Consider the following 27,181-nt stretch of genomic DNA (forward strand, 5'->3'; position numbering starts at 1 on the left):
TAGACTTTATTTCAGACGGCCCGGGGAGGGTTGATAGAGTTGATCAATCTAGCTCCAAGTAAATCTAGGAGCGGGTCACCGCAGGTTGCGGCGCACTTGCATTGTACAATGTTCTATAAGGCCCCTGGTCCGGATAAAGAATTTGAAAAAGAACTCTTTAAGCACAAGTGTGCAAGGATAATTTTGAATGATATGTTTTGGGATACGCAAGGTAATACAGTAGTAACCTGTACCTTGACTAAGGAAATGAGTTCTTTATATCACTCAAGTTATAGCCCACATATCTCTGTTACTAAAGCAGTGGGGACGCATTGGGTAGATTTGGCGAAAAAGGTAACGATTTGGAACACAATGTCTGAAAGTCAGTTGAAAGATCAACAGATCCAGGTACAAAGATTAAATTGGGTGACTTGGGCACGACAAAGTGTGCACCTCAGGGATGACAAAAAAGAAATGGCATGACAAATCCTCCTAACTCAAGAGGAAGATAGTGCGTTAAGTGCCTTGCCTGTAGATTTATGGTCAAAAGGTAAAGGAGATGTAGGATTAATGAAAAAGTACAGTTGTGTACACTTGCCATAAATGTAGATGTTAGAGTGTCTTCAATGTTGCAGTCATGACTGTAGGGTTCTCCCCTGCCGGCAGGCAGTCCTTGGTCGGCCAGAATCCCAAAGTCTGGGTCCGGCATCAGCTGTTAAGCCATGCTCCCTGATGTCAGAGCGCCATGCGTACAAAGCTGACAGCCGACGCCATGTTCTCCAGTTTTTCTTGCCCCAGATGTCAGGTGCTCCAAAATGAGAAAGATCCCATACCCTTTGCAAATGCACCTCAAAACAAGGGTGAAGAAGGGAACCACACAAAAGAAAAAATAAGAGAGGACAGGAGGGAGGGAAACCCAGACTGCAACAGTGAAGAGACACTAACATCTACATTTATGGTAAGTGTACACAACTGTACTATGTTCATCGTGTTTCACTGTTGCAGTCATGACTGTAGGGTTGAATCCCAAAGCAGAATAAAAGGGAGGTGGTCATAAAGAAGAGGGGGCGGCTAAAAGGCCCTGCAAGACAGCAGAAACAAAGCCTGCCCTAGACTTAGAGTAAAGAGGTAGATTGTAGTGCTTGGAAAAAGTATGCACTGAACTCCAAGTTGCAGCTTCCAAAATGTCTTTGGTAGGAACTCCCCTGAGGAAGGCAGCAGAAGTGGCAGCAGCTCTGGTAGAGTGAGTCCTTATACTCCCTGGGATTTGCTTTCCATGGTGTGAATAGCAAAATCCAATTCCATGAGCAATCCATTTGGAAATGGCCTGTTTTGAAATAGCTTTACCATGGGAACTTGAAGCATAAGAAACAAACAATTGCTCTGATTTCCTGATGTCCTTGGTTCTGTCCAGGTAAAAACATAGTTGTCTGTGTGCATCCAAGGAATGCAAGATCCTTTCCCTCTTATTTTGGGGAGTGGGGAAAAAGTTGGCAAGTGAATAGTTTGATTTAAAGCCACTTTGCAAATCACCTTAGGCATAAAAGTAGGATTAGTCCTTAAAGACACCCCGTCTTGATGAAAAATAATATAAGGTTCCACAGTCATGAGAGCTTGCAACTCCGAGACTCTCCTGGTAGAGGTCAGAGCTAACAGGATAGCCGTCTTCCAAGATAAAAACTTGATGTCAGCCGTGGCAGCAGGCTCAAAAGGAGGTAAGGTGAGTTTTTCCAAAACATAGTTGAGATCCTAAGCAGGAATGGGAGGAGATCTAGGGGGCCTTAAGTTCTTAGCCCCTCTGAGAAACTGTCTCATGAGCTGGTGGGAAAAGATTGGAGGGTCTGTATTATAATGAGCAGAAATAGCAGAGGCATGTATCTTTATTGAAGAGAAAGAGAGACCCTTATGTAAGAGGTCTGTAAGGTAAAGTAAAATCAGAGGAATGTTATGAATAAGAGGATCAGAATCCTGAGCCTGCATCCAGGAACAAAATCTTTTCCATTTTCCTGCATATGATTTTCTAGTGCTAGGACGTCTGGCTTCTAAAACGACATCCATAACCTGCTTGGGTAGGAGAGAATGAATCAAAGACCCTGGATTAACCAGACCGCCAGGCTGAGAGTTTTGACATGGGAGTGCAGAACCCGACCCTGGTGTTGGGACAGAAGGTTCGGAGTCTGTGGTAAAACCCAAGGAGGCTCCAGACAAAGGTTTTTCAGTGTTTGGTACCAAAACTGTCAAGGCCAATTTGGGGCCAGCAAGATTATCTTGGGCTTGTCCTGTTTGATCTTTAATAATACCCGTGGAAGAAGAGTAAGAGGCGGAAAGGCATACCCAGAGAGGTTTCTCCAACTGAATGATAGAGCATCCACTTTCCAAACTAGTTCGTGGAATGTCCTGGTGCAAAAAATCTGTAGCTGATTGAGGTGGGATGCAAAGAGGTCTATGTGAGGATATCCCCAGACTGCTGTAATCATCTTGAATATTTCGGTGTCCAGCATCCATTCGTGTGGGTCCGATAGGTTTCTGCTCAGACTGTCTGCCAAGAAGTTTTGCTTCCCTGGTAGAAACTGAGCTTGAAGGTCCAGTTTGCAAGCTAGAGCTGTTCCAAAGATTCATGGCTAGTCTGTAAAGGGGATAGGAATGAGATCCCCCTTGCTTGTTTATGTACCACATAACTGTGGAGTTGTCTGTCCGTAACAGTAGTTGTCCTGGTTGTAGAAGATTCCTGAAGGCCAATAGAGCTTTCTGAACGGCTAACCTTTCCTTTAAATTGATATGCAGGTGCTTCTGATCCTTTGTCCAAAGGCCCTGCAGACACAGTTGCCCAGAAAATGGGCTCCCCATGCATAATCTGAGGCGTCCGTGGTTAGTATCTGAGTGGCAGGAGGCATACAAAAGGGTTTTTCTTTGTTTAGAGTACATGCCTTGGACCACCAAAGGAATTCCTTTTGGAGACAAGGCAAGACGGAGATCTGTATGTCTAAACTGTGGCAATGCTGAGACCATACACTTTTTAGGTACCACTGTATTTTCCTCATATGTAGTCTTGCCTATGGTACGAGAAGGATGCAGGAGGCCATGTAACCAAAAGCCTGCAGGAATCTCCTTGCAGATAGCAGAGTTAATGTTGCCAAGGTTTTGAAAGTTGAAGCCAGCTGTAATTGTTTTTCGTAGGTCAGAAATGCCATCTGGGTTGTGGTGTTTAAAGAAGCGCCCAAAAAAATTATCTGTTGTGAGGGTGTCAAATTTGACTTTATGTTTACAGTGAATCCCAGGAACTTGAGAAGATTCTGAACAAACTCTAGATGCTGGAGTAAGACATCCTTGCTGTCTGCCTGAATAAGACAGTCGTCCAGATAAGGGTAAATTTGAATTCCCTTGAGTCTGCAATAAGCTACTACTGGAGCCAGGCATTTGGTGAACACCCTGGGCGCAGTAGACAATCCAAAGGGCAGCGCAGAGAATTGATAGTGCCACGATCCGGCCTTGAACCTGAGGTATTTTCTGCATTCCTGCCTGATGGGAATGTGTAAGTATGCCTCCTTTAAATCCAAAGTTACCATCCATGCATTTTTGGTCAGCATTGGAAGTAGCTGCTGTAGAGTAAGCATCTTGAATTTTGGTATCTCGAGGAAAGTGTTCAAGACTGACAGATCCAGAATGGGTCTCCATGAATTTTGCTTCCTGGGGACTAGAAAGAGCCTCGAGTAAAAACCTTGTCCCCTCTCTGAAAGTGGAACTAGTTCTATGGCTTTCATAGCCAGGAGAGCTTCCACCTGGTTTAAGGCTAACCACTGATGTTTTGGAAGATCTGGCCATCCGCTTGGTCTTGGTAGGGTATGAAAATGGAATTTGTAACCTCTTGAAACCACATCCAGAACCCACTTGTCTTGGGTTATACGAGTCCAGTTTAGGTGAAAAAGAGAAAGTTTTCCTCCGAGGGGGGCTTCCAGGCAAGAAGTTCCTGCAGCCCAACAGAGGGAGTCACAGAGTCTGTTTTCTATGAGCTTGTGACCTGTCCTCTCCTCCCCTAGGGGTGGAAGCAGTCCACTGTCTTGATCTACAAGAGGCTTGCGTTTGAGGCCTTCCTCGGGAGCGTCTGTATCTACCCCTCTGAGGCCTGTCTGAATTGGGAAAGGACCAATTTTTTGTAAGCCAATTCCTACTAAATCTGGGTGGCTGTACTTGTAAGAAATCTTTAACTGTTTGCATGGATTTTGCCTTGCCCATCTTCTTTATCACCTCTTCAGCTTTAGATCCAAACAAAACATTATGCTGAACAGGAGCATCCAATAATTTAGCCTTTACTTGATCTGGCAAACTTTGTTCCTTTAACCATGCATGCCTTCTAATGACTGTGCCAGAGGCAGCAGCCTTACAAGAAGCCTCTAAGGCATCAAACCCACAGTGTAAACCATGCTTTCCAACTTGTTCAGTGGCATGCATTAAGTCATGTAATTCCTTATCCTCTGCACAGGCGGAAATGGAAGTTAGCTTTTGTTTTAAAACAGACAAGAGAAATTGCTGGTATTTCAGCATATGAAACTGACAGTTTAAAGCCCTAATAGATAAAGTAGCAGAAGTGCACACTTTTTTGCCCCATCTTTCTAAATATCTGGAATCCTTTTCAGTGGGAATGGGGTTTTTAGCAGAAGCAGCCTTAACCCCCTTAGGACCCTGAGAAATGGTTTCAGGGTCAGCAGTAGGATTCTTGTATAAAAACTGGTGGGAATCAGGAACCCTATAATATCTGTCTGGCTTAACAGGAGCTGGAGGACAAGAGTCAGGAGTTAAGTTAGCCTCCGAAAAAGCATCATCCACAATATCCAAAATAGGAGGAATAGCCAGGGGTCTATGTTGGGGAAGAAGAAAATCCCTTAGTCTTTTCTTAGATTCTGAGTACTCCTGTCCTTCCCAGTGAAAATGTTGCCTCATTTCATGTAAAGTTTCCCCAAAAGAGAAATCCTCAGGGGGAGAAGCTGAAGGAATGGATTCCTCAGCATCAGAATCCTCATAAGGAGGGAAAAAATATTCCTGGTCAGAAGAAGAAACTGAAGAAACAGAAGCCTGATCAGAGGAGTCCTAATAAACTTCCTGCCTTGGCCTTTTATCTGGAGGGGGATGTGAACCCCTAATCATAGTAAGTCCTCTGCCATCTTAAGTAACTGTTTCTGAGACTTGGGTGCTGGCTCAGAAGAGGCCTGGGCTGCAGTCTTTGATTTGGAAGGAGTCTTTGCCTTGGTCTTTGGCTTTGCCTTTATTAGAAGCTGAGTAGGCCTGAAAACCCCTTCGGAAGCCGGTACCTGCACAGCGGCTCTGGACCCATCCGAAGGAGCATTGTCCGAAGGTCCTGCAACAGAAATATTCAAAGGCCTAGTTGGCTCCTCGTGGAAGTCAGTTTCAGACATTGGATCCGAAATGGCCGACAACAGGGGCTGCAAAAGCGCCTCACTGACGGCAGAACCTGAAGCTGGCTCTACTTGTACAACATAGTCTGATTTGGACCTCGGAGGCCTGTCTTTATCCTTGCGTCGTTTGTAAACTCCTGTAGCCGGAACCGTATCAGACGACATTTTATAATTAAAACGCCTACTGAAGTAATGAAATGCAAAATCGCACCTTCGTTTAATCATACGTTGATTGAATCTAGCATAAAACCGACAACTAGCTACGTCGTGGTCAGGGCCTAAGCAAGGAATACAGTAAGAATGAAAATCCTTATGAGGTATTTGCTTCCCACATGAAATACAATAATTAACTTTTTCTGACATCAGACTGGAGCAAGAAAAAGGTTTCCCCAACGGGGTACTTAGCGTTTGAGTAGGAGAAGAAAGTCTTCGGACTGAAGTACATTTATAAAAAATTGTCAGGAGTCAGCCGACCGGCACTTGCGAACTGCTATCACCGCACGGCAAGAAAGACTGGAGAACATGGCGTTGGCTGTCAGCTTTCTACTCCTGGCGCTCTGACGTCAGGGAGCATGGCTGAACAGCCGACGCCGGACCGAGGATTGCCTGCCGGCAGGGAAGAACCCTACAGTCATGACTGCAACAGTGAAACACGATGAACATCAGCAGGTGAAGTTTGTATAACTGCAAAGTCAGGTTATAGACCTCGTAAGCACCAATATCCACTAAGTAAGCAAGCAGAGGAAGGAATTAAACCAGTTATTGAACAGCTAAAACAGGTAGGAATTCTTGTTAAATGCCCAGATTCACCCTGCAATACCCCATTGTTTCCTGTAAAGAAACCTGATGGGTCATAGAGGTTGGTTCAGGATTTACAAGCAGTAAATTCAGCTGCGATCCCAAGAGCACCGGTGGTCCTTGACCCCTATACATTACTTAATGACTTACTACCTCAGCACAGATATTTTTCCGTCAAATATAAGCAATGCCTTTTTCTCCATACCACTACACAAGGAGAGTAGATTTTGGTTTGCATTCACTTTCCAAGGTAAAACATACACATACACCAGACTGCCACAGGGTTATTGTGAGAGTCCGACAATATTCGCACAAGAAATGGCTGTGAATTTAGCTCGGTTTGTTCCCCCAGAGGGAAGCCAGGTCCTGTTGTACGTAGATGATATTTTATTGGCCTCACCCACGCAGTAGAGTTGTAAAAGGGATACCCTAGCCCTTCTTAGTTTTTATCTGAGTAAGGACAAAGTAAATAAAGAGAAGTTACAATTGTGGAAAGCACAAGTAAAGTACTTGGGTTATTTAATTTCGCAGGAAGGTAGACAATTGGAAAATAAAAGAAAACAAGAAATTCTTGAAGCACCTATCCCTACGACTAAGCGGGAGATGATGTCGTTTTTAGGTGTGACTAATTTTTGTAAAAGTTGGATTCCTAATTATGCTGAAGAAGTAGGGCAATTGACCGCACTGATCTATGACACTCCCATGGCAGCAAAAAGTAATATATAGTGGACAGATAAGGCAATACAAGCATTTAATAGAATTAAGCAATTGATAGCAGGATCCTCTGTTTTGGGTTTTCCGAACTATTCTAAGCAGTTTGTACAAATGGTTGATTGTAAGGGAGGATATATGACTTCGGTTCTGGTACAAGTACATGGAGATAAACCGAGACCGATAGCCTTTTATTCCTCCAGATTAGATCCTGTTGCAAGGGCATTGCCGCATTGTGTTCAAGCTGTAGTGGCAACCGCCATGGCAGTGCAAGCCTCAGCATCATTAGTTTTGTTTCACCCATTAAAATTGCGAGTTCCACATTCAGTAGCTACTATACTTTTGCAAGATAAGATAACCTTTTTATCTCCTAGTCGACATTTGTCATGTATGACAGTGCTGCTGACAGCCACATATGACCATATAAAGATGTACTACTCATAATCCGGCGACACTTTTGCCGACTCCAGAAGAAGGTACTCCACACGTTTGTTTAGAGAGCATTCATGACAAAGTACTTCCCCGACCAGATTTAACGGATATTTCGTTGGTAGATTCTGATCTCGTTTTGTTTGTAGACGGATCAGCAAAGGACACTGTAGGAAGAACACTAGTAGAGTATGTTGTCACCACAGAAACTGAAGTTTTGGAAGCAAAAGGATTGTCAAAACATTTATTCTGCCCAAGCAGCTGAGTTAGTGGCTTTGACTCTAGCTTGTACCTTAGGGGAGGGTAAAAAAGTGACAATTTATACAGATAGTCAATATGCTTTCTCTACTGTACATGTTTTCGCTCAACAATGGAAGAATAGGGGAATGGTTACTGTGACAGGCAAACCAATAAATCACAGAGATTTAATTTTTACAGTTGTTAGATGCAGTGCAATTACCACTTCAGACAGCGATATGTAAATGTTCCGCACATACCAACAGAAAAGATCCTGTCTCCAGGGGAAATGCCCTTGCTGATATGGCTGCAAAAAAGGCAGCTCAAAAAACTGATTTGCTTTTACATGACAATGATTTAGAGCCCGGACACCTCTTAGACTTAGAGACACTAAAAGTAATGCAAACATTGACAACACAGAAAGAAAAATGTCGTTGGGTGAAACATGGTATCACTCAACAGAATGGGTTGTATAGGGCATCATATGGCAAAATGGTATTACCCTCAAACCTTTTTAGGTATGCTGCATTAGTTAGCCATGGACCTGCCCATGTAGGAGTACAGACAATGGTTCAAATTGTGTCCAAGGTGTTTTGGTGTAAAGGATTTTCAACTTGTGCAAAGCAATTCTGTTTATCTTGTTTATTATGTGCGAAGTATCATGCTCAAGGGGGAGTTAAGAAATCTCAGCAGACATTCCCTACCCCTCCATATCCATTCCAAACACTCTGTATGGACTTTACTGACTTGACACCTTCAGAGGGAAAAAGGTTCCGTCTAGTTATAATTGATGCTTTTTCTAAGTGGGTAGAAGCTTTTCCAGTAAAGCATCCTGATGCACACACAGCAGCTAAGCTTTTGACAACAGAAATAATTCCCCAATTTGGCCTTCCAAGGCGCATTTATAGTGATAATGGATCTCATTTTGTAAACCAGATTGTGCAAAAGTTGGGTCAAGTGTTTCAAATTGATCTCAGGTACCATTGTGCTTACCATCCGCAGTCAGCTGGACTGGTGGAGACACACAATGGTGTCCTGAAGAGTAAGCTCCGCAAACTGATGGCAGAAACGCATAGATCCTGGCCTGCGTGCCTTCCATTGGCACTCCTGTACATGCGAATCTCACACTCCTACAAAGGACTTACACCATTTGAACTTTTGTTTGGGAGACCATATTAAGTCCCGCAGTGGCAAGGATTGTTGCCAGCGGAACGTGAGGGGGGTGAGGATCTGGCGGATTATATGAAGAAGCTGCTAAATGTCAAGTCTCTTGTAACCAATGACTCCTTTGCAGATTCTAGAAGTGAAACCTTGTTAAGCGTGGCACCCGGGGACTGGGTGTGGATCCGAATTGTGAAGAGAAAGAACTGGTCATCCCCCAGGTGGGAGGGCTCATATCAACTACTTATCTCAACACCTACGGCTGTAAAGATCGCAGAGAGGACTTCGTGGATTCATATCACCCACTGTAAAAAACTTTTCCTTCTACCACCGATGTTGGTCAGACTCAACCGGACCCCCGAACGCAAAGTCTGACTACAAAGGAAGAATAGCCATGTTCAACTGGTACTTGAACTGTTACGTGATGATGATTTTGGTGGCAAAAGTAAATATGACCATACGAGAAGGAACAGTTGTGAGAGAAAAAGGAATGGTGGTGCTGCAAGTGCAAACAGGTGTTACTACTGTGTTCAAGGTAAAACTTTGTGAAGGAATTTTGGACTGTGCTAAATGGAATAATGATTTCTTGACTCGTGCAAAATACTTGTGCAATAGAGACTGTGCGTCCTGGTCAAATGTTTGGTGGTCAACAGATGTGAATGGATGGGAAACAAGTGGTGCAGTGATACCAGAGAAAGATATGCTCCTGGCCAAAGAAGGAGGAGTTTGCAGGATGTTTGGGACTTTCTGTTGTACATATATTCCGAATAACACTGCCCCTGATGGGAGCATCACTCGAGCTTTGAAAGGTTTGGAGATGTTATCCGAAGAATTGTCAGAGAACTCTGGGGTAAATAATCCCTTTACAAACTTTCTACAAGCGTGGTTTGGAAAATGGAGTCATCTCATCAGCAGTTTCCTGGTGTCCGGAGTCGCTGTCGCTATCATGGTGGTATGTGGTTGTTGTTGTATACCCTGTATCAGAGGTCTTCTACAAAGACTGGTTGATACTGCTGTTACGAAAACAATATACCAGCAGTTGCAGACTGGTGAAAGTGAATACACTGAAATGTGACTTTTGCAGTATGTTTGAAGTTTAAAAGTTTGTCTTGCAAATGAAGTAATGTATGCAAAGAAAAACTTAGTTTTTACCATATATTGCTGAAATAAAAAAGACAAATAAAAGTGTTTTGAGGGGGGAAATGTTGAGAAGTTTTAAAACACATTATTATTATTTGTCTCTTTCTCCCATCTAGCAAAATGAATATGCTATTTGCTGAAGTGTTGATAAGAAAAGGTCATTGAACCATGTTTATTAAAGATGGGCTTTATCTATGATAGATGTAGTTGCTTATGAACTTGAATAACATGTTTTCTATACTTCTGAATAAGAGTTAATTTACTGAGGCAGGCTCTGGAAAATTCCAGCTACAACTGTGGTTTTGAGGTAAACGTTCTACACTAACTGTGGTTTTGATTTAAACATTCTACACTAGCTGTGGTTTTGAGGTAAATCATTCTTTTCTGAGGTAAACTGTGATCCTAGATGTTTTTCATAGTCAACTGTTAGAAATGTAACAAAAGCTATTTTGGCTAGTAACAGGAAAGTATAAAAGTTGATGTCAGTAACCAAGCTGATCAGATTGAGATCATCTTGGCCAACATGCTGCTGTAATCTGGTTAGCTCCAAATAAAGAAGTTTTTCATCACCTGAGGCAGATTTGACTCGCTTGAATTTTTTCTTCTGACAGAAACCTGTTGTACTCCTTTAACAACTCATAGCCTTTGTCAGCTCTGCTAGCAGCCAGACTGTTGTAAAGTTACGACCTCTGCTATTCATGTATTCAGCCGCGCAGTGACCTATATTGTACAAGTAGAGATGCAGTAGTAGAAACAGTTAGTCTGATTGCTTGGTTATTCAATTCATGGTCACCCTCTGCTGAGGAAGCTTTGTTGCACAACGTAGGAGATTTTGCCCGGTCACCTTAAGCATTCTTAGTCGTGTGTACTGCACTGCTATTTCAATACTGGGGTGTCAGCAGACATACTGGCTGAATGGGACAGACAAATATGAACTACATTAATTACTGGACATTATGGCCCCAAGTTATGCACATCCAGTTCAACTGATTTTAAGTGAGAAATGGTTTGAGTGATTCCCTTGAGCTTAGAAGAGCCGGTTGAATGCTTGAGCTTAAGTGGTGTCAACTACAGTCTACTTGATGACAAGCTTGTCCAAGACTAACATTTCAAAATTTACTGTGCTGAGATCACACAGATCATCTCTGGGGTCTTGTCTCAGGCTACTACCCCACAGCAAATCAATCAGCTGCACCCCAACATATCGGTGGTTGTGCAGCCCTGATTGTCACATCATGGGGAGGGGCTTTATAGGTTCACAGATTAGTACTAAGCTAACTGCCCTTGCGAGCCATTTTAAGCCTAGCCAATTATCCCTTGTGAGACTCAAACCCCACACCTTGTGTCTGTAAGGCAAGCACCTTAACCATTAGGCCACCCTCCAAAACCCACTAACTGTTTAAGAAGGTGAAGAGTTAACTATTATACTACCAGCAACCTTGCCATAATCAGATCAGATGCCCCCAATAGGTCACTCCAAGGGATGAGTCAGTATCTTTCAAAAGATTTTAATAACTTCCTTATATAGTCCTTCTACCTCCTTATCTTCATGGCCACATAAAAAGCTATTCAAGCATCACAAATGAAAAAATTATGTGAATGACATGGGAGGAGGGGGGACAGATAAATAGTCTGTTGGGGTTATACAACCACCAAAATCATAACTGTAGAAGCAACATTAAAATAACTGAAAATCAAAAGCCACAAAAAAAATGCTTTATTACCCAGCAGAACCTCCTTTGATGAGATGGAAGAACTATGGCACTAAAAACAGCAAAAGGAACTGAAAACATACAAAAAAAAATTTAAAAGAAAAAGTTAAGTCTTACCATAACGTGCCATCTGTATTGTTGATCCTCATTTAGTCATAACGTATGGGTATCTGTTTCGACCTCGGAACCGAGCCGGCCATCTTCCAAGCTTGCATCAGCTGCAAACTCTTGAGCTAAAACTCTTACCCAGAATTCCTTTCTCCCTGTTACCTCAGACTGAGTTTGCAAGTCAAAAGAAGGTAGAGGCTACCTCTGGTCAAATGACCTAAAAGAACCGGATGGCGAGATCCACTAGAAGCCACAAGAGGGGGAAGGAGGGAGGGTCGTAATGACTGAACGAGGATCAACAATACAGATGGAATAGTATGGTAAGACATAACTTCTTTATCTGATGTTAATACTCATTCATTCCTTATGTATGGGACACACTGTCCCCAGCTATCTCTATTCCTGGGAGGCTCTCAAGGAATGACATTCCTGAGCATCGTAGAACCAAAAGATGCTCTTCCGTTAAAGGCCAAATCCAATTTGTAATAATTGATGAAGGTATGAGGCGTAGCCCAAGTTGCAGCTGCACAGATGTCATGTAAAGAAGCTCTGGCATGGAAGGCAGCAGAAGTTGCCACCGACCTTGTCGAATGAGCCTTGATGGTAGTCGGCAATGGAATATTACGTTGTGTATAAATGAAGGTCACAAGGTCTTTAAACCATCTAGCCAATGTGACCTTAGCAACAGCACATCCTAATCTTGGTCCGGAATAGGCCAAAAATAACTAGTTAGATTTACAACAGGCCTTAGTCCTGTTCAAGTATAAGCAAATTTGCCTGTGAATATCTAGGGTATATAGGAAATACTCCCCTTTGTTTGAATGATAGGGGAAGAAAACTTGCAATTCAATGGTTTGATTAATGGACATTTCAGAGATCACTTTTGGCAGAAAGGAAGGATTACTTCTCAAAGACACTATCTCTATGAAAAATCAAGTATGGACTCTGCATAAGACTTGAAGCTCAGAGATGCGTCTGGCAGAAGTAATGGCGACCAAAACAAGGTTTTCCATGACAAATATTTGAGGTCGCATGAAGAAGTTGGTTCGAAAGGAAGTATTGTCAGAGCTTGTAGAACTAATGCCAGGTCCCATGGTTGAATAGGTTCTCTAAAAGGGGGCTTCAGATGATTCACAACTTTTATGAAGGTCATGCATAACTTGTGTGACATAAAAGAGGAGTCTTGGACACCCTTCATGGAAATTAGATATTGCAGCCAAATGAACTGTATTGGTAGAGGCAGATAGACCCGATTGGAATAGATTGGCTGGATAATATAGTACTACTGATACTAGTGCCGAAAAAGGATCTACTTGCTTTTCTTTCAGCCAACGGGTAAATCTTTTCCACTTGCTTAGATAAATAATTCTAGTGGAAGACTTATGAGATGCAATAAGAATGTCCCGTACTGGCAAAGAAAGATCATTCTGTCTGGCAATCAAAGGAATTGGAGGAGCCAAGCTGTGTGCTTCAGGCTTTCCAAGTTGGGATGAATAAAATTCTGTGGATGGGAGATCAACCCCTGAGTTGGATGGAGAATCCATGGTTGATCCATCAGTTGAGGCCAAAGGAAGAGGAACCAAATCTGACGAGGCCAATATGGTGCTATGAGGATCACCTTGCTCTTCAACCGATGGGCTTTCTTCAGAAACTGGGGAATGAGGGGAAGAGGTGGAAATGCATAAAGAAGACCAGAGGGCAATCGTGGACTAGAGCGTCCCTGGGTGACTGTCCCGAAGGGGGAATCAGGGCGAAGTAGTTGCTGCATTTGGTTGGGGATGCAAAGAGGTCGCAGCAAGGACGGCCCCAGCGGTGGAAGCTCTCTGCCGCTATCAAGGGATTCAGGGACCACTCGTGAGGTTGTAGAATGCACCTGCTGAGTCTGTCTGCCATCACATTGGAACTCCCGGGAATGTGCGTTGCAAAAAGAAAACGGTTGTTAGCCATCACCCATTGCCATATCCTCATAGCCTCTCGACAAAGGTGGGTAAGATTTGGTTCCACCCTGTTTGTTGATGTACCAGACCACTGCCATGTTGTCTGATTGTATCGCAATAGTCCCAGACGGCAGTAGGGGATGGAATGCTTGCAATGCCAGAAGCACCGCCCTCAGCTCTAAAACATTTATATGCAGTTGGGCCTCCAATATGAATCAAGTGCCTTGGACTGTCTGTCCCTGACATAGCCCCCACCCGATCAGGGAGGCGTCCGTGGTCACTGTAGCCTTGGGCTGCTGGAAGGAGAAGGGGTGAGACCAATCTGACGGGTTGTGGGTCATCCACCAATTTAAATCCTGTTTGCACCTGTGAGTTACTTGAATCTTGGCTGAAAGAGGATATTGGAAAGGATACCATTGGGTGAGCAGTAGCTGTTGTATAAGCCTCATGTGAACCCTGGCCAGGGGAACAATGGTGATGGAGTCTGCCATGGAACCCAACAGCTGTAGGACAGAGTGAGCTGTGGATTTCTCCCTTGAAAGAATTGGGATCAGTTGTTGATTTATCCTTAGAATTCTGTGGTCTGGAATGGATGCTCTGAAATTCTTTGCATCCAATATGACCCCCTATGAATTCTGTGGACTGAGATGGGGTGAGATTGGATTTTTGCCAGTTTATGGTTATGCCTGGCCTTTCTTCAGCGAGGAGAGAGTATGCCAGGGCTTCCTCCAATAGATGTCTGGTGGGGGCAGAGATGAGCCAGTCGTCTAGGTATGGCAACATCTGGAATCCTTGTACTCGCAAGTGAGTTTTTACGACTGCCATGCACTTTGTGAACACTCTGGGGGCTGTAGTGTCTCCAAAGGGCAGTGTACTCTGAACTGGTAGTGACTGGCTCCAGCACAGAAGCGAAGGAATCTTCTTGATGACCTGTCCATTTTTATGTGGTAGTATGCATCTTGAAGATCTATCGAGCACATCCAATAATCTTTTTCCAAAAGCGGAAGGATAGACTGTATTGTGACCATCTGGAATTTTTGTACTCTTACAAACTTATTCAATACACTGAGATCCAAAACTGGCCTCCAAGCCTGGTTTTCTTTGGCACCAAAAATATAGTCTTGAGTAGAATCCGGATCCTATCTGGACTGGAGGGACTATTTGGATGACTTTTTATTAGCAGCTTTGCTATCTCTAATGCTGTTTCTTCCCTTTGACTAGGTGGAATGTTGGGCAAGTTTGTTGGGGGGGGGGGGGCAGGACAATGATCGACGGGAATACGGTAACCACTGGTTATTATCCTTTGTATCCAAGAGTCGGTGGTGATGGTTAGCCAGGCAGAAGGGTACAAGGAGAAACGACCCCCAACCACATCCAGAGTTAAGGAGTTGGGCCGCTCTTCAGGAGCGCTGGTAGGATTGACCAGGAAGAGAGTCCCTGGAACCCTGGTTATGTGGAATCCCTCTGCCCCGAAAAGGGCATCTTCCCTGTGAGTTTCCCCCTCTGCCTCTAGGGGAGAACTCTGCGCCTGTGTGTCACGGAAAGGACCCCGAGACTTTTTGTACCAAATCTTCCCACTCTTCTGGTTTCTGGAGAAAGCACGTTGAGAGGAAACATAACTGACATCCATGGCAGAAAGGGTCTTATCATCCTGTTCACATCTGGCCAGTATGCTTTTAACCTTGGGTCCAAACAATGAAGATGCTTCGATGGGAGCGTTGAAAAAGGAAGCCTTGAAGGATTCCGTGAAAATCCATAAGCGCATCCAGGCGTGTCTCAAAACAACGCCAGAACTCGCCGCTCTGGCTGCTGCTCCTGATGCATGAGATATCAGGCGCATGGAGGAGTTTCATATCAATTCAATGTTAGCCAGCTGAGAAGCCACTTTGTCACGGACCTCAGACACTGCACCAGCCAAAGTTTCAGACAGCTCAGAAACAAATTCCCTTTGAAGCCTGGTAAAGTGTGCCGTATAATTTAGGGACCTGATTGCAAAGGTCGCTGATGCAAAAGTATGCTTCCCTATTCTGTCCAGAGCCCGTGACTCTTTGTTGGGCAGATGGACAGTCGGGCTTTCTTACGCCAGGTCCTTCTTGTTGCAGCCACCACCACCACAGCATCTACAAAAAGACCTTTGGAGCAATGGGGGTCAGTAGCAGGAGGGGACAAAATATTAACTGGCCTCTGTGGAATGGCCTCAAAGGTGTCAGAAGCCTTCCACACAAGCTGCATGACGAGCTGGACCAGTTCGTCTGCAGGTGGAGTAACCCAGGAGGTAGGGGGCCGGGTGCGAAAGGCCTGCAGGAACACAGACTCTTCAGTGTTCAGGTTAGAGGACTGCTTGTGACCTCTCTATTTAAGGATTTAGAGGATATCACAAAAGGATACACCTCAGAGGGTGAGTGAGGGGACCCTTCCCCATCATCAAAGTCTGTGTCTTCAGTAAGGGACTCCTCAGTGGAGTCCATGTGCTTCCTCTTGCACAAGCTTTTTCGATGAACTTCCTCAGAGAGAGAAGCTAAGGAAGACAACACAAAAGGGGTTTCCTGTGGAAGTACATCCTGAGGCCCTTGCGCCCGGTGTCCGCTAGGAGCAACTTGTGTACACACTGCAGTCCAGAGGAGGGCGGGGAGATTGACAGCACAGTACTGCCAGTACACGCCAAAGCCTTCTCCATTAGTTGGAAGGCCGGTCCCCCTTTAGAGGGGTGAGTGTCCAGGACAGGGGTCATCCCTCCCCCTAAATGGCTCAGCCTACCGACTCTGAGTCCCTGGATGGCTGTGAAACACCAAATTACATACGCCACAGCTAACATCCTGGGTCATAGCAAAACTCTCCTGCCATGAAGGCAACTGCGGTTCCTTAGTGAGGTCGATAAAGGGAACCGTAGAGGGGGAAGACTGTCCTATATCAAGGGGCTTCAAAGGCAATGGAGGAGGAGAATAAGTCGGGGTCTTTGGCAATGGGTGATTACCTCCCAAGGAAGGATAGGGTCTTGGGGGGCAGGATACCTCTGGCCAAAAGCACTTGATCCACAAGACGCAACATGTGTTCAGAGAGGCTTCTAGTGGATTTCACGGACACTGCTGAAGGAGAGTCAGGTCTATCCACAGATGGGACAAGTTCGGTGCCCACCTCACCAGTCTGCACTGAAAACAACAGGGCCGCAAGAGACTGAACTACAGGTGTCTGCACCGAGGAAACCATCAGTGCCGAAGTCATGGTCTGTGCCAACAATAAGGTCAGGGCCAAAGTGGTTGTCAGTGCAGAGGCTGGGACTGAAAAAAATCGGTGTCAACAGTTGTCGGGTCAAGGTAAGGTGTCAGAGCCAATAAGGTTACAGTCTGCACTGACTGGATAGTCGGTGCCGCTAGAGAGGTCTGAACAGAGGAGCCCATCGGTACAGATACGGTAAAAGGCACGCTAGTCAGTGCCGAAATCAGATGGCGCAGATGGCCTAGGTGCCGAAGGTCTAGGCACCGAAAGCATTGGAGCCGAAAGAGTCAGATCCGAAGTAGAAAACTTAGCCTTTTTGGGTCTCGGTTGGTGGGAGTCCCCAGCCGTGGACGAAGGAAGAGATTTGGCCTTTGAATGATCAGTCTTTTTCTTATGGGATCTTGGGGGTAGGGGGGGTGGGGTTTGAAGCCACCGACCCAGAAATAGCCTCTGAAAAAGGAGATTTGAGTAGCCCTTTCAGTAACAATTTATTTTTCCTCTCAATCAACATCCTGTTAGAGAAGTTCTTACAAATTACACAGGGTGGATCAACTGATAAATGAGGCACACCTAATAATTAGACACACAGAGAATGTGCATCTGAAGTAAACAATTTATGGCCACAATCTGAACATCTCTTAAATCCTGGACTACCTTTTTTATCTGCTATGATAGGAAAGAAGGAAACCAGAAAGAATACCAGCAATGGTACAAGAAATACCTGAAGATAATGAAGAAAAGGGGTCTACCAACGATGGTAAGAAGAAATACCTCGCGGTAAAAAAAAAAAAAAAAAAAAGTGAAAATTTTCAAGAAGGTATAACCGCTAAATGCGATAAGGTAAGAGAAAACCATTTGAAACTTTTGAGGAAAAAGTTGTTTTAGACTACTATGACAACAAAATATTATACTTGGCTCAAGAGAAGTAGCTTGACATGACTGAACGGCGATGCAGCAAACGAAATCTGAGGTAACAGGGAGAGGGGAATTCTGGGTAAGTTTTAGCTCAAGAGTTTGCAGCTGACTCGAGCCTGGAAGATGGCCGGCTCAGTTCCGAGGTGGGAACCGATAGCCATACGCAAGTAATAAACGAGGATTAACAGTATCAGATTTCACGTTACTGCATTACAAAGAGATAGTCATGCTGCTATCTTTCAGAGGAAGAGTAGCCATTTTTCTTTGAGTGAATAAAAACCAACAAATGGAGCACAACCAAACAGGTTATGATCTACTGTCAGTGTTACTTCCATAAGAGCTTTAACTCAAACCAAGACCATTACTAAAAGATCTTCTCGGTAATCAACCTGCCTTATTACATTAAGCATCATATGATAATTCCATACATTGACACTTGCATATTTAGTTTGAGTTCACAGAATACCTCTCAACAGATGTTTGCAATATGACCAAATGAATCTCATATTTTTGATCCATTTTACAGAAAAATGTGGTTTTCTGGTAAATTTCATTAAAGACTGAAGTCAGAACATAATGACATATTTGAGTTTCAGACTTCATACCCTTCAGAAAATTCATGTTAATGCAAAACCGGTTATTCTGTCAACTTTTTAGGTTTGTAAGAGCAATATTTCAAAAAAAACTCTCTATTTTAAGGCCTTTGTCTCACTTTTACTCGACTCTGTCCAGATTTCTTGCTCCAAGAGGCTGAGAGGAATGGTTCACAGTTCAATAAAGAATAGTTTTCTACAATCTTACCATAATAATAGATGTCCCTCTCTTCCATGTTGCAGTACTCTAGGTGTGGGATTTCCTCACCTCAGGCGATTTGTATGTCGGGGTCTATACAAGAGCTTCAGCTTGGCTGCTGTAGTGTGCGTTGGATGTCACATATAGGGCCATAAACTAAGGGCCTTAAATGTGACGTCTGCACGCACAATCCACAGTACTTGAAGGCCAGCAGGCAGAGAATAAGGTCCAGAAGGGGGGATGCCAGTTGTTCACAATTGTGAGACTAAGACCTACTGAAATGTAGGGAGTGCAGGAAAGGTATAAAACCTGGGGGGACTGGTGGGCGGGAAGGAATACTGCAACATGGAAGAGAAGAACATATATGGTTATGGTAAGATTTTACACAACTATTCTACGTCCTTCTATTCCTATGTTGTAATATTCTAGGTGTGGGAGCGTACCACAGCTTAAGAGGATGATGAGTTGGTGGTAGATGCAGAGGGTTCTACAAGCCCCTGCAGGATTGCCATGGCAAATCCTGTCCTAGCTCTGGAAACTTGGTCCAATTTGCAATGCTTGGTGAAGATGTGGATGGTGGCCCAGGTGGTTGCTTCCAAAAGGATGTTGTGTCTAGGTCTTTCAAGAAGACCCTTGAGATGGCCACAGCTCTAGTGGAATGGGCCACGATTCCCCCTGGGGGTTCCTTTCCATGGTGAGAGTAGTAGAAGCAAATAGCTTTCCTGATCCAGCATGCAACGGTTTGCTTGGAGACTGCCTTGTCAAGGGCTCTGGGGTGGAAGAAGACAAAAAGCTGGCTAGTTTTTCTGATGGCCTTGGTCTAGTCCAGATAAAATCTAAGTTGTCTTTGCACATACAGGGAGTGCAGTAACCTCTCCCTTTCACTAGTGGGCGAGGGAAAAAAGGTAGGCAGATGAATGGAGTGGTTAAGAGAGATCATTGACCACTTTAGGCATAAAAGAGGGGTTGGTTCGCAAGAACACCCTGTCTTTTTGGAAGACTGTGTAGGTCGGACAGACCATTAAAGCTTGCAATTCTGACACTTCCGGCTGAAGTGATAGCCACCAGCAGGACCGTCTTCCATGTACACATCGGCAAAGAGGAAGGCCTGGCAGGTTCAAATGGATGTTGGGTGAATTTCCCCAAGATGTAGTTAACGTCACAAGGCAGAGGGATAGGATTCCTAGGTGGTCTCATGTGCAAGACCCCTTTAACGAAAAGCTTTATGTCGAGCCTGGCAAGCAAGGGGGGTCTCAGGGGCAGGCAGGCTGAAATGGCCTTTTACAGAAAAGAAAGGTCACTTTTTATCAATTGACACAAGTAGTTTAGAACCAGGGGAACCTTGGCAGAGCTGGCGTCCCCTTCTCCTTTTGCAGACACCATTTTGCAAATCTTTCCCATTTAGCCAGGTAAGATTTTCTGGTGGTAGGTTTCCTTGCTTCCCTTAGGACTGAAAGCACGCCCTCTGATTAGTGATGTCTGAAAGGGATCAAAAGTTAATCACCCACAGAGTCAAAGACATCTCTACCTGTGGGTGTAGGAGAGTTCCTTTGTCTTGTGACAGTAGGGCCACCTTGTAGGGTAACGTCAAGTGATTGCCCTTGGCTAGCTTGTGAAGTAGGGGGAACCAGTGCTGCCTCGGCTAGTAGGGAGTCACTAACAAGATTTTTGGTTTGTCCTGAATTTTTAGGAAAAATTTCTGAATCAGTGGGAATGGAGGGAAGGCACAGAGGAACTTCCCCTCTCAAGAAAGGCTAAAAGCATCCACTCTCCATGCTAGAGGGGAGCAGGTTTTTGAGCAGGTGGTCTGCAGTTGCCTGTTCTGGGGGAGGCAAACAGGTCTATTTGTCGATTACACCACCGATGGACTATGTCTAAGACCACCTCCCTGTTCAGCATCCATTCGTGCTGAGGCGAGGAGGTCCTGCTCAAGAGATCTGCTTGGTGGTTGTCCTCTGAGAGGATGCAGACAGCCTCCTGGCTCAAATTAGTCCTGCAGGTGAAGTCCCATAGCAGCAGGGATAGACTACACAGCTGATAGTCCTTTGTTCTGTCCTGCTTGTTGAGGTACCACATCACCATGGTGTTGCCGGTGACAATCTGGAGCACCCCTGCAACCAGAAGGGGGGAGGTCGTCTGTAGAGCTAAGAAAACTGCTGTCATTTCCCTGATGATGTGTTTGGCCTGAAGAGAGGGATGCCATTTTTCTTGACTCTTGTAAGAGGCCAGAGTAGCTCCCCAACCTGAATCTGTGGCATCTGTATGCATAATTTGGGTTGGAGAGGGGAGCTGTAGTGGGAGCCCTGCATTCAACTGCACTTGCTGGATCCACCAGTTGATTTTTGTTTTCAGACAGGGAAGGAGGGGGATGGCCTGCCCTAGGGGATGTAGGTGTTGGGACCAGGTGTTCTTCAGGAACCACTGCAGCTTGTGCATGTGCATTCTTGCTGGTAGTAGCATAGGGATGGTTGCTGCCATTAAACACAGGAGATGACAAAAATGCCTTGCCATCACCTTTCATGACAACAGAGCTTCCTGGAAGTGGGAAGTTAAAGACAGAACCTTGTCCTGAGGTAGAAAGGCCTTCATTGAGTCTGTTCGGATTCTGCAGCTGAGGAAAATCTTGTCCAGGCTTGGGATGAGAGAGGATTTGGGGAGGTTGATGGTGAATCCTAGGCTCTGCAGAAGGGACATGGTGAAATTTAGATTCTTTAATACAGCATCACTGGACTCTGCCAGAATCAGGATGTCATCCAGATAAGGGTAGATCTGTATTCCAGGTCTGTATTCCCTGAGTTCTGCAGAAGGCACTGGCTGGGGCAAGGCAATTTGTAAAGACCCTGGGAGCAGTAGATAAACCAAAGGGCAAGGCAGTAAATTGGAAATGAGAGGAAGGGCCCACAGAAATGCAGGAATTGTCTGCAGGAACTCCTGATGGGTATGTGCAGGTAGGCTTCCTTTAGGTCTAGGGTGACCATGAAGGCCTTGACTGGAATGAGAGGCAGCAGGGTGGGGAAAGAAAGCATTTTGAAAGAGGGTACCTGAAGATGTACGTTTAGAAAGGACAGATCTAAGATGGGTCTCCAAGGGCTATCTTTTTTTAGGGACCAGAAAAGACGAGAGTAAAACCCTTTTCCTTCTTGTCCTGGAGGAACAGGTTCTATGGTGCCTAGCTTTAGAAGATCTGCCAGAACTTATGGCATGATATGGGCCTGGCTTTTAGGGAGGGAAGGGATGCCTCTTCTGGGTGGCTTCTCTCTCCAGGATAGGAAGTCCCCTTTTTGGATTAGCTTTACCACCCACTGGTCAGAAGTGATGGATTGCCAAATGGGGCGAAAGTGGGAAAGGCGGGCTGAAAGGGGGAGGTGGGAAAGGCAGTCACACATTACTGGGGCCTCCTCTGTCCTGAAAGGACTTGTCTGGGTTGCTGTGGTGGAGCAGAGGATCTGGAGGTAATAGGTCTTCTAGTCCCTCTCCTGGACTTGGAAGGGGAGGGCTGTGGAATAAGTCTTAAAAAGGTGGCTTTAGCAGAGAAGTTCCTATAATACTTGGGTATGGGCAACACCAGCAGGTGCTTAATGTCCTGGAGTTCTTTGCTTTTTTCTTGTAGATTTTTAAAAAGGTCAGTGGATTGTTTTCCGAAAAGCACATTGTGCTCCAGAGGGGTGTCCAGGATTTTGGCCTTGAAGTCTTCAGGGAGGTTCTGAAGTCTCAGCCATGAGTAACTCCTGAGGGCTGAAGCAGATGCTGCAGACCTGGCAGATCCTTTTGCAGCATCATAGCTGCACCAGATATAGTACCTGGCTACCCGTTGGGCCAAGGAAAGTTTGGATGAGATGTCTGTCTTGCTGGGGACTGTCAAGCAAGGAAGACAACATGGAGGAGGCTTGAGAGAGACCAAATCTAATACATACTTGGTCACGTGGGTCTGAATTTATGGCTCTGAAAGCCAAAGCAGAAGTGTACACCTTCGTCCCCATTCTATCCATGTACTTACTGTCTGTCAGTGGGTAGCAGGGAGGAATATGGCAACAGTCTAGATTGCTTAACTGCCGTGGTGGCAGTAACAGCTGGGTCCACCAAGAGTGGCTTAAGACAGACTTTGTGGTCCTCTGGTATTTTATAGAATTGGTCAGTACGCTTACGGGCTGTAAGTCAGGGGCCTTAGATGCTGCGTTGAAGGCATCCAAGTAAGCAGGCAGAACAGAGGGAACTTTAGAAGGGGAGGGCGATTCCACTTGCAGCGGTTCAAAGTACCTTATTTGGGTTTCTGACATTTAGGAAGCATCCCATTTAAAGTAATCCCTCACCTTAGTGATGGTCTCACCAAAAGTAATGTTCTCAAGGGGAGAGCCCCCCTCCACAGATTCCTCATCCATTGAGTAATATTTCTGGGGGGAGGCAATCTGGGAAACATAAGAAATGGACTCCTCTGATGAGAAAGAAGAATCATGTTCTTCCCTGATGTGTGGGGTCATGGATGGGGGGGGAGAAGGAGAGACAGGCCTACGGCTCAGAAGAGGCAGGGTGGAGGTGTCTGAGGCTGAAGGCCTGCATGAGAGAAAACGTGAAGGCCTGCCAATCTGGTGTGACTTCTGAACTGGAGGTATGTTTAGTTTTCTGCTTCGTTTTGGCTGGAGAGGATGTAGAGAGAGGTCTGGCGTCAGATCTGGAAATTAGCACATCCGAGGTCTGGATCCCTGACAGAGGTACCACCGAAACTGGTTCCCCCACGACCTCGATAGACTATGTCTGAATGAGCTCAGAGGACGTGACTGTCATCGGCTGCAAAACTGCTTCAAGGGACGTCACTGCAGTCGACGGATCTTCCGAGCATGCCTCAACCCTTATATCTGCAGTTGGCGGTGCATCAGGAAGCGGAGCGGCAGGCGAAGAAGGCCTAGGAGACTTGGCCTTGTTGCGCAAAGGTTCAGGTGCGGCCTCCAATGCAGGAGCCATCCTAAGGGATAACAGTTTCAGGAATTGATTCTCAAGATAAGAAATTTAACATTGCTAGCCAGCTGTGAAAGGTCTTGGGCACAAACTATCGACAAATAGCACAGGAGGAGTGATAGTGATCCCGGCCTAGGCAAAAATCACACCTGTCATGGGCGTCCTTATGGGGTATCTGGTACCTGCATTGGCACTTTCCCTTTTTTCCTGACATCAGCTAAAGGCTACAACAATCAAGCGTTAGCAAGAATTATTGTCAAAAATAAGAAAATTTGAAACCCAACGGGCTACTTATCTTTAAGATGCGACGTCTGTGAAAAGGCAATCGTACAATGTGAATGTCGTCTGCGGCTGAAAAGTTCTGAGGATTGTGCATGCAGACGTCAAATTTAAGGCCCCTGGATTATGGCACTACATGTGAGGTCCCACGCACACTACAGCAGATAAGCTGAAGCGTTCGTATAGAAGCCGATATAGGAGTCGATTTAAGGTAGGAAATCCCACACCTAGAATACTGCAACATAGGAATAGAAGGACAGTCATAACTTCATGTATGCAAAACGTAAACAATGAAATACAAAAAGTCCAAAGCAAAACAGAGCCATAGATGGGACAAAAAAGAACTTACAGACACAACTTACAAAAACAGAAATCTTAAGAAAAATATTCCAAACATACCACAACTTTTTTGCCAGCAACTTTCCCCTTCTTTGCCTCCCTCGCAGCCTCTTTTGCAGATTCAGTTTCAACAAACAAAACCATTGCTCTTCGCTTGTGTCTGTTCAGCAAAACCTGAAAAATTGAAGGGGAGTAAATAGTGAGACACAAAAAACAGAATATGCAAAGTTCTCACCACTGCAAAGGAACTTCAAAGCAGTCCCTATAGCTGGACAAAAAAATAAAAAGATCTGTCCTCCTACAGCAGCAATAAAAACTGTCACATCAAACCATACACATCTTGTAAACTAGACAACCCTTTCCTCATAGCCAGTTCTTTCACAACCTACTTTCTCTTCCGTTGCTTCATAAGCCAACCTTTCTGAAGTCGAGGGCTTAAAAAATCCCTCTGTACTGGCAAAAAGGACAGTGATCAAAATAATAAAGACCCAAAAAGCATGTTCTGACAACATACATGTGTTAAGAACTTAACAGAAATGTAGCTGCTTGAGTAAATCAATATCTTACTTTTGAGATTCATGTCTGCAGAAAGCCAGACTGGAAGGTCAGACTTAAGACCTTTACCCTCCCCGAGGGATTTGACAAAGCCCTCCCACCAGAACGCAAGGAAGTCGGTTGTATAAGGGGTGTAACACTCAATGCCATCTTCTGTCTTTTCTTGCCCTACAAGACCAACTCCAAAGAAAGCCTGGTGAAACAGACAACACTTAATTTGTGCGCTTCTGGTCAACCCCAGGGGCCTCCTACCTCCCTCTCTCTTGGGAAAAAGACAAGTGAAAGAGAGAAAAGGGCTTGATAAGCAAGTGAGAAGAAAGTGCAACTGAGGTACTAGGGATGCTACCCAAACCTTGAGTGCAAGAAATACAGGTCACAGGTGGGTAAGGTAAAAGGATAACTGGATTTCAATAGTGAATCTACTTGAACATTTACATTTATGCAGAGTATGTAAAACAGCAATAGTATGTTTAACAGTATTCACAGTTACAGTCCTTTTTTTGGGGAAGATTACCAAAGTACACAAACATGCAGAATTAAGAAGAATTAGAATACAAGGTCTTCACAGCAGAGGTAAATTCTGCCTTAAAATCTGGAGACTACATCTAAATTACAGTATTTATATAAAGTTCACAAAATCCAGAGACAGCCTGCATGGTGATGCTGCAAACATGTTTACAGTAGCTGCAGTGGTTAGAGCGGAATGGGCTCTGATATGCCCTGGGACAGAATTGCCATTAACTGTGCAACAAAGAAATGCAATATTAATGCCATTTAGAAAGGGTGCATTTGTATACTGCCTTCCTCTATTTCCATTTGTAGAGGCAAAAAAAAAAAAATGGTCAGAGTTCTTTGGTCCTGTACAAATAAAATCTCGGCTGTCAATGCACATAGAGAAAATGAAAAATTATTTCTTCTCTGCTCTGTGGATTAAAAACAAAATGCAATTCAATGGTCTGTTTAAGGAATATCCAAGAAGCCACCTTAGGCATCAAAGAATGGTAAAGTAAAATGGATACCCCGCATTTTTGGAAACAAAGTGTCTCTGCACATTAAGGTCTAGAGCTCAGTAACTCTTCTAGCAAAGGAGAAAGCCAGCAGTAACAGAATCTTGCAAGCCACAAACTGCAGAGTAAATCAAACAACTGATTCAGATATAGCTAAAGTCAACTTTTCTAAGACACTATTTAGATAACATGGTGAAGTAATTCCTTTCCTTGACAGACAAGATGGAACTCTCACTTCAGAGACTCCCTCACAGAAGACCTGGTACACAAGGGAGAGTCATGGAAATAAAAGTGAAAACAGCAGAGACAGGCCAAGCCAGTTTTGTACGTCTGACAAGTATTCTAGAATCATAGCCACTTTTGTATGAGTTTAGGCTCCTTGAACGGTAACAGAGGGGCATCTCTTGCATTTTGTTACACATTTCCTTACGTATTGCTTCCCAGCTACCTTCATAAGCATGTCCTTAGTTTACATTTTCTCACCAGGAATAAATGTACAATTATCGAATCTGTTAACTTAAAGAAGCCAGACTAATGTGCTAGGTGGACCTTTTGTTTTCAGTCAGAATATCTGCACACTAAGGCAGCACTTTCTATTAGTCTATCGCAGGTTGTCCAGAATAAGAAAAGTACAGTTGTGTACACTTACCATAAATGTTTGAGTGTATTCACTGTTGCAGTCATTACATTTGGGTTATCTGCTTGCAGGTAGCTATCAGTAGGGCCTGATTATCAAAGTCTTGGGACCTGCGTCGGTTGCTCTCATCTTCCATGACGTCAGGTAGTCACAGGTATAAAGCATGCAGCCGATGCCATTACATCAGTTTTTCTTACCCCAGATGTCAGGTGCCCCCATAATGGGAAGCAATTATATACAAGGTTACACCTCCAACAAAAAGCAAATGCAACAGAAAGCTTTAAGCATAGTAAACAAGAAAAGAGGTATAGTCAATAGAAGTCAGGAGGCTGGAGGGAGGGTAATCAGGACTGCAACAGTGAATACACTTGAAAATCTACATTTATGCCAAGTGTACACAACTGTACTATGTTCTTCATGTTTCACTGAAGCAGTCATCACATTTGGGTAGATTCCCAAAGCTAAGGATGGGAGGAGACAATTAGCATTAGGACCAAGCTTTGAATTTAGAAAAAATTGGCAAGTGGTAATGCTGGGTGAAGACATGTACAAAACTCCAGGTAGCAGCTTCTAGGATGACCCTGGTAGAGACACCTCTGAGAAAGGCTGTAGAGGTAGCTGCAGCCCTGGTGGAATGTGGTCTTATCCCCTGTGGGGTAGGTTTTCCATGGTGCTTACAGCAGAAATGAATGCAATGGCCTATCCACTTAGAAATGGTTTGCATTAAAATGACCTTCCCCTCTGCCCCTGCAGCAAATGCAACCAGCAGCTGTTCAGATTTCCTGAAAGGCTTAGTTCTGTAAAAGTAAAAATCTAAGTTGTCTGTGCACGTCCAAGGAGTGCAGTACTCGTTCCCCATTGTTCT

The 27,181-nt window shown here is 44.5% G+C and overlaps 1 protein-coding gene across 1 annotated transcript in view; it reads right to left on the reverse strand.

Annotated features, from left to right (window-relative positions):
• The window catches only part of LOC122797814, a 2,009,088-nt gene that overhangs the window by 1,505,832 nt on the left and 476,075 nt on the right, over positions 1-27,181 (reverse strand). Inside the window, exon 5 of the mRNA XM_044066337.1 lies at positions 24,178-24,291. Coding sequence (XP_043922272.1) covers positions 24,178-24,291 — 114 coding nt within the window. The remainder of the gene's footprint in view (positions 1-24,177; positions 24,292-27,181) is intronic.

This window comes from Protopterus annectens, chromosome 3.part1, assembly GCF_019279795.1.
Source record: "Protopterus annectens isolate FY-2018-M chromosome 3.part1, PAN1.0, whole genome shotgun sequence".
Lineage (NCBI taxonomy): Eukaryota > Metazoa > Chordata > Ceratodontiformes > Protopteridae > Protopterus > Protopterus annectens.